This window comes from Dasypus novemcinctus, chromosome 5, assembly GCF_030445035.2.
Source record: "Dasypus novemcinctus isolate mDasNov1 chromosome 5, mDasNov1.1.hap2, whole genome shotgun sequence".
NCBI lineage: Eukaryota > Metazoa > Chordata > Mammalia > Cingulata > Dasypodidae > Dasypus > Dasypus novemcinctus.
The window spans coordinates 132117557-132131081 of record NC_080677.1 but is presented as its reverse complement, the minus strand read 5'-3'; the positions used below and the strand labels follow the sequence as shown (position 1 = coordinate 132131081).

At 34.9% G+C, this 13525-nt stretch overlaps 1 protein-coding gene across 1 annotated transcript in view; it reads right to left on the bottom strand.

Moving 5' to 3' along the window:
• Positions 1-13525, bottom strand: part of RHEB (Ras homolog, mTORC1 binding) — a 69584-nt gene that overhangs the window by 4153 nt on the left and 51906 nt on the right. The window contains exons 4-7 of the mRNA XM_004476297.3: positions 12654-12736; positions 4453-4509; positions 4163-4210; positions 3299-3380 (exon numbers count right to left, since the gene is read on the bottom strand). Coding sequence (XP_004476354.1) covers positions 3299-3380; positions 4163-4210; positions 4453-4509; positions 12654-12736 — 270 coding nt within the window. The remainder of the gene's footprint in view (positions 1-3298; positions 3381-4162; positions 4211-4452; positions 4510-12653; positions 12737-13525) is intronic.

Genomic DNA, 13525 nt, shown 5'->3' with positions numbered 1-13525 from the left:
TTAACAAAGTTGACTAAACTTTGCTTTGGACAGTTTATTTTACAATACCAGATATCTGGTAAGTAATACAAATTACAAGCAGGCTAAACGTGGCAATTTTTCTAAAAAAATTTGAATAGTTCCAACAGCTTTATATCTTATTACTTCACTACTGATATGTTATGTGTATGTGTGGTGTGTGTTTCCATATTTATTAATAGAGTCACCCTGCTTAAAAAAAAAAAAAAAAAAAGCGCAGCCACCAAGGAATGGCGCAGGACACATGGAGAGCTGATGCAGCAAGATGACCCAACAAAAAAGAGATGCAGTTTCCCAGTGCCGCCTGATAATACAAGCGGACCCAGAAGAACACACAGCAAATGGACACAGAGAGTAGACAATGGGAGGGAAGGGGAGAGAAATAAATCTTTAAAAAAAAAGGAAAAATACATATATTAAAAAAAAAAAAGGCCCCATTATATTTGCTTAATTTGGGTACAAGACTCTTTTTGCCTGAAAAGACCCATTTCATGTGGATTAGTTATTTATTGATATGGCAATAACACTAGAGCAAACAAGAAACTATCATTTGGGTCATCTGGTCTTGACTTATGTTTAAGGCTACCATTTAGGAACCTTGCCTTAAGATTTTTGACTAATATCAACTAAATTTGCTAAGTCTATCAAAACCTACAGCAATTATAGTAGTTGGACTTTTTTTTTTTTAACTTTTAAAGATTTCAGCACAAATCCATCTTTTATTTGGGTATTCAAAAGCTGTATACTAGCTTCTAAGGAAAATTAAAAGACAAAGAATAAACTTATAGAACCCATATTTAAAATCTTAAGCTATAGTAAAGTACAACATAAACTAGACATAGAAAAGGCCTGCATTCAGAGATAGAACAGCACTTTAACAACATACCTTAAACAAACCAATATAGCTTTCTATCAAAAAGATAAACCAACCTGAGGCAATAAGCCTTACTAAGCAATCCCTCTTAAATATATGAAGGTAGGATTCATAAGGTATTTATGCCTGCAAGCTCTCTGGAAGGAATAAAAAAATAAATCCTACACCATCACTGAACAATAATACCTGTACATACTACACAGAGTTAAATATGAAAAATTCAAGAATAGTGCAACACTATTGATGATGCTTATTTCATTATAATGCCAAACAGAATAATTCAATTGCTTTAGGACCCTCAAGTTTTCACCGAAGAGAAACAAACAGGGTGATATTAGCAAACAGAATCCAAAGACAGCTTGCAGAACCCTTGACCACATACTCCTTCAACCTAAATTTTTATAAAACTTTTTAAGCATACAGAAAAACGGAAAGAATTGCACAACCACTTATACCCACTATGTGAATTCAACAACTGTTAACATCCTTGCCATATCTGTTTGATCTATCTACCTACCTCTCTATTCATCTATACATCCATTACATTATATCTGGAATATAAGTTTCAGACATCATTAGACTTGACCTCTAAATACCCTGGTTTGGATTTCCTAAGAATAGGGATATTCTCTTCATAGTACCAATACAAATCATCATCACATCTAGGAAAATAACATTATTTTTCTAAACCATGGTGTAAAGGAAAGAGAACTAGATTTGGGTTTAGAGTTTAGCCCTAGTTCTTATACCTACCTCTAAAATGAAATGGTATGACTAGATGATCTTAAGGATAGTATAAGCACTGAACAAATGTTTGATTTAATTCAATTACAGGAATCTCTTACTATCTGTGTTCTTGTCTAAATTCTTCACTATCTGAACTCAGGAAATGAAGTGATTCAGAGTAATCCCATGCTATCTGAAACTTGGGAGCCAATCAGAGAGATTTAATATCCCTCACTATCTGAATATAGGAACCAAGTAGACCTGAATATCAAAGAGATACCAGGGTTGACTGAGAGTCTATTAAATATAAAATCACTGAGCTGAACATTATGGAGTATAAAAGTAAATGATGCTGTCACAGATCTCAGAATGAATTAAAAAGGACAGGAAAGAAGAAATTACTATTAATCTTAGTTAGATGAATCAAGAAAGGGTCAATGAGAAGGTAAAATTTACATAGATCCTCCAGGGCCAAGGATTACACTGATGACTAAGAGTGGCAGAGCAATGGAAGGAGAATACCAGGCCAACTGTGAGCTGACTATCTACTAGAAGTCATTCACTCTCATTGAACTGTACTTTCCTCATAGAAATGAAAACCAATTAATTTTATTTGAAGATCAAACAATACTAACATGTTGAAAATACTTTAAAAACTGTAAAACACCATATGAATGTAAGAGGTTGATCAGAGAAAGGTTATTTTAAGCCAGAGAAGAGCATGAGTAAAGATGTGTCATTAAAGTACCCACGCATGTGTTTAAGCCAATGGGAGTATTTTGGTGTGACTGAAAAGTACAGGATGTAGTAAGAGAAGAAAGTAGAAAAATACAAATCACACACTGCACTCAACGTCATGCTAAGAATTTTAAGCTTTGTTCAGTAGGCAATGGGAAACCCACTGATAGTTTCTGAATAGAAACTGACAAAATGTACTATGTGAAACCTTCTCAAATAGAATTTCCCTTGTTCTGAGGACATGCTTAAGGAACATCTGTAAGGTTTAAATTGGTAATACACATATCAAATGGTTCTGAATATTTCCTATGTTAAAAACAAGACATATATCTGAGTTCACTGCATCCTACAAAAAGGGAGGGTGGAGAATTTGATTATATAATTATTGTCAAGTGATTTAAGGTAATTCTTTTTCATTTTCTATGTCTGCACTTATTTCTTTACCAGCCTTTAATACATAAAATGAAAACAATAAAATAAGATCACAAAAGGTAGTATTTCCTTTCCTATTAACTTTTGTTTATTCTACAAATATTTTAGGTTCTATCATATGTAAAATACTGAATAAACTTATAAAAAATACATTAACTCCCGAAAGCAGCCCCCCAATTTGGTACTAGGAATGGTAGAAGGCTAAAAATTAAACAGGAGTGATAAAGATAGAGGTGAAATGCTGAATAAGAGGAATACATGACTGCAAATGATGGAAACACAGCGCATTTTTTTTTTTAGAGGTACTGGGGATTGAACCCAGGACCTTGTACATAGGAAGCAGGCGCTCAACCACTGAGCTACATCCATTCCTCAATGAGAGTTGGTTTTTCCATCTGTTTGTTTTTAGGAGGTATTGGGAATCGAACCCAGGACCTTGTACATAGGAAGCAGGTGCTCAACCACTTGAGCTACATCTGCTCCTTAAAATTAATCTTTAAAAATATGTACCTGATTTTCTTTAGCAGAAGACTCCAAAAAAGCTGCATTCCAAGATTCTGCTAATGCTTTCCCTTCTTCATAACTGATCACCCTAAAGGAAAGAGAAAATTCTAATTTAAGTAATTTGCTTTTCATTATATAAAACATCTGTACCTGATTTATGAAACAAGGTATGCTTTTATCTATTTTTCATTTTAAGGCAAAACCATGTCCTGCTCAATATTATCATCAAGTATGTAACACAGAGGAACACTTTAATTATGCTTGAGTTGGGGAATAGTAAAAGACAATGCCTTATAGGGTTAACCATGCTTCAAGCAAGCTCTTGAAGTGCAGAGAACATGAATTTATTATCTAACACTCCAATATGTCTAACAATCCACTATTTTATAGCTAGGTGTCAAGCACCTAAAGACAGGAGAAACTCTGAAAGAGCTCACAGTTCAATTTTATTGTGCACAGGGATTCAGCCAACAAACGTCTCTTTCTCTCTAGACGTTAAGCTTCATGAGAATGGAGTCTTTGCCTCCCACGTTCATCACTGTAATCCTAGGCTCCTAGAGCACTCAAAAAATTTGTTGGATAAATGAACGCTACCTTTAGAGTTTGCTTTATGCAAAATGGAGGAATAACCTAAAAATAATTTTCTATAAAGTTTGCTTTCTTTTCTAGAGGAAACATTTTCAAATTATGAGGTTTATACCGTGCATCTGCTATTTGTAATCACTGCCACATTTCTGGACAGAGACAGAAACATAGAAACGCTACAGTTAAAAACATTCTTGCATAAGAACAACAATTAAAAATAGAACTTCTGTGACTAAATCTTCTTAAGACTTGATTTTATAAAATAGTAGTTTAAAAGCTACATACCTTTCCATATGTAAGTCTTTCTTATTCCCAACCAACATAATAGGTATTCTATTAATAATAAGAAAGAAAAAAAAAAAAAGCCAAGGTAAATTGGTCAGTGCTGGATTTAAAAAAAAAATTTTTTTTTTAAAAAGGAGGTACTGGGGATTGAACCCAAGCCCTCGTACATGCGAAGCAGGCACTCAACCACTGAGCTACATCTGCTCCACGGTCAGTGCTGGATTTTACTGTTCAGAAGATACTATAATGAGTTTACTGAGCAAAACAGATAATGAAATATTACTACTTACTGAACTTTCCCCACCATATCCAACAATTTGCCATGGATAACTTTAATCACTTCAAAGCTACAAAAGAAACAGTATGAAACAAATCATCCAATTTTAGTATTGAAGCACTCATTAAAAATTTTAAACTTTAAAGAGAAAAAGAAAATGGCCTATATATAAGCTTAAATTTAAAAAAATACATAGTTTAAATGTGTAATACTTTATTTTTCATAAGGACAAGTCTGTTTTATTGATATAGCTCCAGAATCAAGAAGAGTTCTAGGTACATAAATGTTCAACTATTTAATTTTTAAAAAGACATATGACAAGAATTACAATTTAGGCCTATTTAAAAGTAAAAGGTAATGTGATTACACCCCTGGAAATTCTGTACAAATCAAACAGATGAAAGTCAAAGACAAACCTAAAATATATCTTTGCCTCATGTCAAATAAGCAAAAGAAAACTAATATATTGACACACCACTAAGTTTAATCCTTGGTATCCTCAATCTCATGTAGGCTTCATTTAATACCAAACAATCCTGTTTTCCCTTTTCCCTCCATAAACAAAATTTTCTCATCTCCTCAAAAACCTATGACTTGTGTTGCTGTCCAACTTACTCTTGGCAGACAAACTTGCTTACTTCCTTTACAGAGAAAAGATGAGCCATGCGAGACTAACCTCTATTTCCTGCCATTAAATCTACCAATTGCTTCTCCATTCATGCTCTCCTCAATCCCTCCAATTTCACCTGGTGACCACTCTCCTATCTAAAAAGTCAATTCCTCTAAATGTCTTCCTGCCTTTCAGAAACTTACATTAAAGATTACACCCACTTTCCTCTATATTTTCAACCTCTTTCTGATGGTTCCTTCTTTCCAACATTTAAATATGCTGAAGACTCTACCATCTTTAAAAACTTAAAAACAATCACACTGCCTCCCTTGACCTCATATAGTCATCTCTTGGCCGATCTCTTTCTCCTTTTTCTGCCAGACTTTCTGAAAAAGTCATCAAATTCATCACTGACCCCATTTTTCCACCTCCCACTCCTCAATCCACCCAAGCTGGCTTCTGTTCCCATCATACCACTAAAACTGCTCTTGCTAAGGTGACACAACAGATGACTGCTTTCTATGTTCCAGACCCAACACACACTTTTTAGTCCTTATTTTAAAACTGACATTTCATTAGCTTTCAAACATATTTGATCGTGCTCATTTTAAAAATATATTCTTTCTTTTGGCTTTTAGGATACCACATTCTACTGGGTCATCCCTCAGTCTTTTTGTTGGTTCACGCTACTCTTTCAAACCTTTAATGTTAAGAGTTCATTAACACTTGGTCCTAAGGCCTTTTTCTCACTCATTCCATGGCTTCCATTTCCATCCATACATGAAGGGCTCCCTCAATTCTATCAAGTCGACACATTCTCTTGCCTATGACCTTTCCCAATTTGGAATTCTAAATCAACACATCAAAAAAAAAAATTATTTCCCCTCTACCAAACCTAGTCCTCCTCCAATGTTCCCCCATCTCAGTAAAAGATAATCACCATCAAGTAAAAAACCCAAGAGCCACCACTGACATCTACTTTTCCCTCGCCTCCTACATTCGAACAAGTATTAAATGTAAATACTTCTCAAATCTGTCTACTTTTAGGTATCTTCCTTTGTCAAAACTGTTATAGCAAGATTCCCTAAGTTTGATCACAGCCACTGTCTTCTTTCAATCCATCCTCCACAGTAAAGCCACGGATCCCAGGACCTTACCATGCCCTAGACTTGTGCTGCCGAAATGGCTAGAGCAAATGAAGCACCAAATTTTAATTTTAAAAAATTTCAATGCACTTAAATATAAAAACTGATATGTCTTGAAAACTTGGGGATGTGCATCTACTTTATTTTTAAAATTTATCCCCCCCCCCCCAGCTTGTTTGCTGTCTGTTCTGTGTCCATTTGCTGCACGTTCTTCTGTGTCTGCTTGCCCCCCTTGTTGCGTCATCTTGCTGCATCAGCTCTCCACGGGCGCTGGCCAGCCTGCCTTCACAAGGAGGCCCCAGGATGCACACCCAGGGCCTCCCATATGGCAGATGGGAGCCCAATCGATTGAACCACAGGTGCTTCCCTGTGCATCTACTTTTTCAATTTTCAATTTTATGAAGTCTAAATACAGGCCAACTATCTCTGATAAAAATTTAGTTCTATGAAAGAATAAAATACACACTGGATTTCTGAAGACTTTTTGCCAGAAGAAAAAAAAGTAAACTACCTCTAGTATTTTTTTTAATGATTGCTTGTACATTTAAATTATAATTATTTTGGATATACTGGCTTAAGTAGTGAGTTGAAATTAATTTCATCTGTTTCTTTTTACTTTTTTAATGTGGCTACTAGAATTATCAAAGTGGCTTATACTTCTACTGGATAGTGCTAATCCAGACAATCTCTGTGTGATCTGGCTCTAGGAGTACCCTATAACAATGTATTCCTTGTTTGCTACCTTTCAGTCATATCAGTCATATCAGCCTTCTTCCAATTCCTGTACTTGTCATGTTCCCCCGTTTTTTGGCTTCTTAGCATATTCTGATCCCTCAGCTCCCCACTTCTCAAAAGTCCTCAGCCTAGTTAAGGATCCTAGTTATGTGGCCCTTAGGTCTTGGCTTAAAAAGCATTTTTTTTTTCTTAAGGAACTCCTCCATGAACCCTTACCCTTCCAAGACTAGGCTAGATCTATTACATGGCCTCAGAATCCTCACCTTCATAGGAATAGTAAGTTACTTATTCATATATATCCTCAATAGGCTTTAAATTTAAAAAGGTCAGGAGAGGGTCTGGAACTCTGTATGGTCCCCCCTATATATCACCAAACACAAAGTTTGGTCACCGCTATGTATAATCAAGATGAATCTCAGCATACCCTTCATCTCTAGTCAAGTCAAAGCCCAGTCAGGACTGCCAGATTATTTTTATTTTTTTATTCAATCTCTATACTGCTTTGTATATCATTTACTCTGGCCCTCCCTCACACTCCCCTCTCTGTCTCCTGAAACTTCATCACTGGGCCCTCTGTAACTCACAGTCAATAACTGGTAAAAATTTCTATATATATTCTCAATCTCTTCGATGCTTACTCTCTTCACTTCCTTTACCTAAAACTTGGCTCTCCTCTGTGGTCATTTGCTTTCCCTGAAGCTCTCTCAAGTTGGGGTTGTTTAATCTCCCTTACCCCTCATTCAGTGAGCCCAGGGGATGGGGTAACATGTCTGCTTCTTACTATTAATTCTAAAACCATATGCAATGTTCCCTCCCTTCCCTCCTTCACTCAATCTTGAATCTCACCTATCAGACAATGCATCCATTAACCTATTTCATTGCACTCATTTACTGGCTCCAAGACATGTTCCTTCTTTCTACCTTTTGATTATTCTGTCTAACACTATTCCAGTAATTTCAATTCCCTGTTCTTGGGTTTCACAGGTTTTGGGCCTCTTGTTTCTTTTATCCTTTCCTCCCACTTTAGCCACACATGCCAACTGTCACACTTTATGATTACCAATAAATTATAAATCCTCCCTTACTCTCATTTGTATACACCCTTCTATCTAGCGACCACACCTTTTTTTCCAGTTCACTTCAACTCTAACGATCTTTTGGCTCAGAGTCTTATAATTCATTGATTCTACCATCTTTCCTCTATCCCTCTTGCCTCTGCCCCCATGACTTCACATCCTTACTTACTCCATAAAAATTTCACAGTCTATCATTATAATCACTCCTCCAACTCTCTTTCCCACTTCTTGGTTCAACATATCTCCTGGCTAAATTCCAACACTGTTAAATACTATTTTCTACCTGTATCTGATTGGTGAACATGGCACGGCTGGAGAGAAACACAGAACTATGATGACTATCTCACTTTAAATTTGTACTCACTAACATCAAATGAGCCCTTAATACAGAGCTCAAAAGTGTATTTCCCAAGTCAACTGGATCTCCTAGATGACTACTTCAAACCTCTTCCCTTTCTTGTTCTCAGATGATTCTGATTTTCATTTCACTAAGAAAGAAGAAGCAATCATAACTTCCTTGCTCTCTGATCACCACAACTACAAGACTATCGTGCACTTGTGTCAATATGCTCTTCCTTATCTCATATTACTATGACTGTCTATGGATAACTTATCCATCTATCTTGTTGAGGCAAACTCTAATTTGTGCACTGTAGGCCAAACTCACTCACCTACTCATGGATATGGCTCCCGCTGTTCTCCCTCTTTCTCCTGTATCATCGTTTCCTCCCTCTTGACAGGTATTTCCCATCAGCATACAAGCACACTGCTACTTCACCCATCTTTTTAAAAAGCTCTCTATTTTGACTCTCTGGTCCCATCCAACTATAGTCCTATTTTTCTCCTTCCTTTAACAGTAAAATTCCTTGCAAGAACTGTCTACGCTGGGACACCTCTGCATGGCATGGGGCTCTTTGCGCGCATCAGCACTGCGCATGGGCCAGCTCCACACAGGTCAAGGAGGCCCGGGGTTTGAATGGCGGACCTCCCATGTGGTAGATGGGTGTCCTAACCACTGGGCCAAGTCCGCTTCCCCCAATCTTTCTTGAAATTGCTATTTAGTCACTAATGACATCCATGATGCTAAATCCAATGGCCAATTTTCAGGGTTCACTGTACTAATTTATGGGTAGCAACACTTGACATAGCTCATCATTACTCTTTTCCTTGAAACACTTTCTTCACTTGGCTTCCATACCACGCTTTCCTGGTTTCTCACCTCTTTATACTTTTCCTCAGTTTCTCCCTTCAACCTCTGAAAGTTGAAGTGCCCTAGTATTCAGCTCTTATTCTTTTCTTTTCCAGATATACTCATTCTCTTGGTGATCTCAACCTCCCAACTTTAAATACCATCAATATGCTGATGACAATACTGGAGCTAGCCCTCACCTGCCAAGAGCTGATTGTGTGCATCACACTTGTAACTTAAATCTGCAATAGTAGGAACATTTGGATCACTGATGTTGGCCAAAGGCCACAAAATCATGCCTATCTTCACCCAGAGAACCAGCTGTTCAACATTTGCCAGCAAACTGCTGGCTCTGCCTTCAAAAATATACCCAGAAAGATGATGATCTTGGCCTTATTTCAGAAGATTAGTGATAATGTATACTTACGGTTTAAAATAAAACCAAACACTGGAGATTCACATCACTTTTTCACACTTTTCATTAACCACTATTTCCAAGTATTATACTAAGTTAAAAGAGGTCCTCTATATCAACCTATCTAATTTACAGTGGACAAATCTAAGGAATCACAAAGTGAAGGATTTATCCAAAGTTGTACATTTTTAGTAGGGATAAACAAGAACCCAAATCTCCTCTCTCTCGATCTTGGTTCTTTTTCGGTTTCGAGAAATAACAAAGTTGGGTATGTTTTTGCTTTATGTTTAGTTTGAAGGAACAATCTTACAGGGGCTTTATAATATAAAGGAATAATCTGAGACTTATGTTTCATTTCACAAAACAATGAACAATGGTTATAATTAGGATAAGACTAAATTCAACCAAAAAGATTAGACAGTTCGATCAACAATTTAGTTTTTTTCTTTAGAAACATTCACTAACATATTTTTCAGTTATTCATAAATATTATGTATTCAGTCTATAGTTTTCTAAAGAACAAAACAAACACCATTCCTCCCTTACTTCCTCATGTTTGAAATTTATTGAGAATGCCCATTAAACTATGAGTTATAAAAATGAAAGGTATCATTTTAAAACAAAACAAAACAAAACATACCTACTACTTTACTGAGAAAAAACAGGGTCAGAACTTGCCTAAGGTTAACACCGAGATGACACGGCAAACTTTTTGTCTATCTGCCATGCTGTTAGGCCACAGTGACCCAAAAATATATCAAGTCCTTGGTGTAAGCAAGTTTTCATATTTTTAAGTATATCTTAATATATTTTTCAATTTCCCCAGTGACAAATGCTATGTTTTCAATTTGATTCTTGAATGTCATCTAATCTATGCCCACAAAAAAGGGAGATTAAACAAAGGATCAATGTTTGCATTAAAAAGTTTTCTACCAACTAAATTTGAGTAATAATTTGTAAAGTAACTATTTTCTAAAAATCACATAGAATAACACTCACAAATAATGAAAGTCTTTGAATGCAAGCAGTCTGTCAAGAAAATTTGTGAAATAATGGAAATCTATAAACTCATCTGATCTTAGGACATTCACTTAGATTACTGGCATATTAAAAATTTGTTCTGATCAGGGAATTATATGGCAGCCACTTAAATTCAGTATCTTAATTCCCCTCCCACCTAAAAAATATATATATAAATACTAACTTAAAAAATCAAATTCTTCTGAAAAAATTTATCTATATATATAAATAAATATCTAGAATTTACTGAGCAAATGAGTACTGAACAAGTTTTGTGCATGCAATAAATTTTAAAAATATAATCAAAATTTAGAAAATATTTGTAGCTAGGATGACAAAAAGGACTAAGAATTTTACTCTTTAAAGTGCTCTTGCAAATCAATAGGAAAACTAAGGTAAAAAGAATAGGCAGTAGTGTTATGCATAAAACTGAAGCATTATTTTTAGTGACAAAAATATAAACACATTAGATAGATAGTTCTATTGTTGAACACGGAATATTATAGAGTCCATTTATTGTTTTCAATGAATAGGTAATATGGAAAATTTTATATTACATGGTAATAAAAATTTAAAACACAGAGAGCAACTGTTTTAGAACAATTGGTACAAAATAAAAAGAAGATCGGAAAGAAACACACCAAGACATTAAGTTTCTATACTTGGGTAATTAATTAGACTAATGGTGATCCTCCCTACCTCACTGTTTCTGATTTTTCACATTTCCTCGATTGGTTCTGGTACTCAGTTTTGATTCAACTGTAAGCTTTCTTGGGGGTTTATAAGAATGAACATTTTATAACCAGATAACATAATCTGAAAGTAAGCTTCCCTGACATGGAGTAAAAGGTTAAATAAAACATTAATAAAAAAATAAAACATTAATAGTAAAGCAAATTGCAAAGTTGTGTTGAAGAGATCTGCACTGTCCAATACGGTAGCCACTATCCATATAAAGCTAATGAACATCTAGTGTGACCAAGAAAATGAATTAATTTTATTAATTTTAGCTAAAGTAAATTTAAATAGCCACATGTGGATAGTGGCTACCACACTGGGCAGCATAGATAGAAAATAGTTCCATCATCACAGTAAGTTCTATTGAACAGTGCTGGCCTTGAATGTAGAATCAGAGATAAGAGACTCATACTGTCAAATACTTTCTGTACAACCTTGGGAAAATATACTCAACCCCTTGTGACTCAGTTTCTTTCTATTTGAAGCAGGAAATAAGAGTATATTCTGGCAAAGGACTGTTTAAGGGGTGATTAAATGAAATACTATAATTATATATGTAAACAGTGTAGCAAACATCCTGGCCTGTCACAAACACTCAAGAGATGTTAAATAGCCACAAAATTCCCCTCCATTGGCAATGACATTTTTATGAATTCATAGATATAAACTGTTACTCAGGATTTCGAGCTCTGCTACTAGATTCAGTTTTGTTCAGCTCCAGTAAGACTACCTACATTCTCAACTCTTCCTTATTACCATACATGCTATGCCCTGAAAACAGAAGGATAATATATGTATAATGCATAGAGGCACCCTAAATCTATTCTCACTAACAAAAACAGTAGCCCCACTTTTATGTAAAGTGAGGATGTTATTACTCATAAAATCAAAGGATAAACTATTCAACAAACTGAAACACACATATTATTTATTAGAAATAGAATACAATTTAAAATTGTATAAAAAATACAAATAGAAAATAAAAAACACACAAAAACTAAAATAAATTTGTATTTTTACCATTTCAATTAGCAGAAAAGTTCAGAATTATGCTCAATCAATATCTATGCAGAATGAGATAACAAGTACAGGTTTCCATTCCATCAGTGTAACAGAACATCTATCCAGACAATTTTTTTAACAACCCATTTGCTCCATAAGACAATTACTAAAAAACACTTCATCTAATAATTAAATTGGTTGCTACCACTAATATAAGCAGAACCTTTTGAAAGGATTAATATTATTTAATTGTAGCAAACTCAAACACAAATAGCAATTATTACCTTTTGATTGATGTAACAGAGTACACAAGAATATAACCATTAATATCTATGGAGTATGTCTGAGGAAAGATGGAATATTCATCCTGTGGGGGGAAAAAATTACATTTGAGTAAACTCTTCATAGATCCTAACAAACAATCTTCACCTAACATTTTTCACATATTCATCAAAGAAATCAAGCATAAATTGGATCACAATATTATTCCAGAAATATAACATATACACTGAAGATTTAAGACTGGTTTGAAGGTGATCATGTACTCTCAGACATTATTAAAAAATGACTCTGGCTGATCTAGGACTTTACTGGGAAGGCGGATGACTACTCTAATGTAAAAGATGACTGGTTCAGTGATAATCTTCTAAACCGTGCTTCTTTTACAGTAGAAAAATCCAGAATCTACTAGATCTTGCAAGAAATTTCTAAATCCCATTGCTTTATTCCATACATCTTCATTTTCATATTTGAAATTGTCAAATTATAACTTAGCCTATTTGCAAATAACTCCATTTCTGTGCATTTTAATTACGTTGGTCTAAGTATTTGGCCTGTAATAGTGGGTTTTTTTTTTTCAACCTATGGGTCAAGGTCATTTACAGTTTAGAGAGGAAGAGAAAAGAAGAGAATCAAAACACTAGCCTAAATCACGTACTCAGACTTTTGAATTTTATATAAAATTCAGGAACCTTGTGGGGATCAAAAAAGTTATTTCCTGAGCTACTTTAGATATTAAAAACAAAAGGTACAAGGTGGCAAGAATATGGGGATGCTTGGGAAAAATATAACTGGTGTAATCTATGGACTATAGTTAACAGCAATATTGTAATATTCTTGCATCAATTTCAAAGAAGGTACTGGATTAATAACAGGG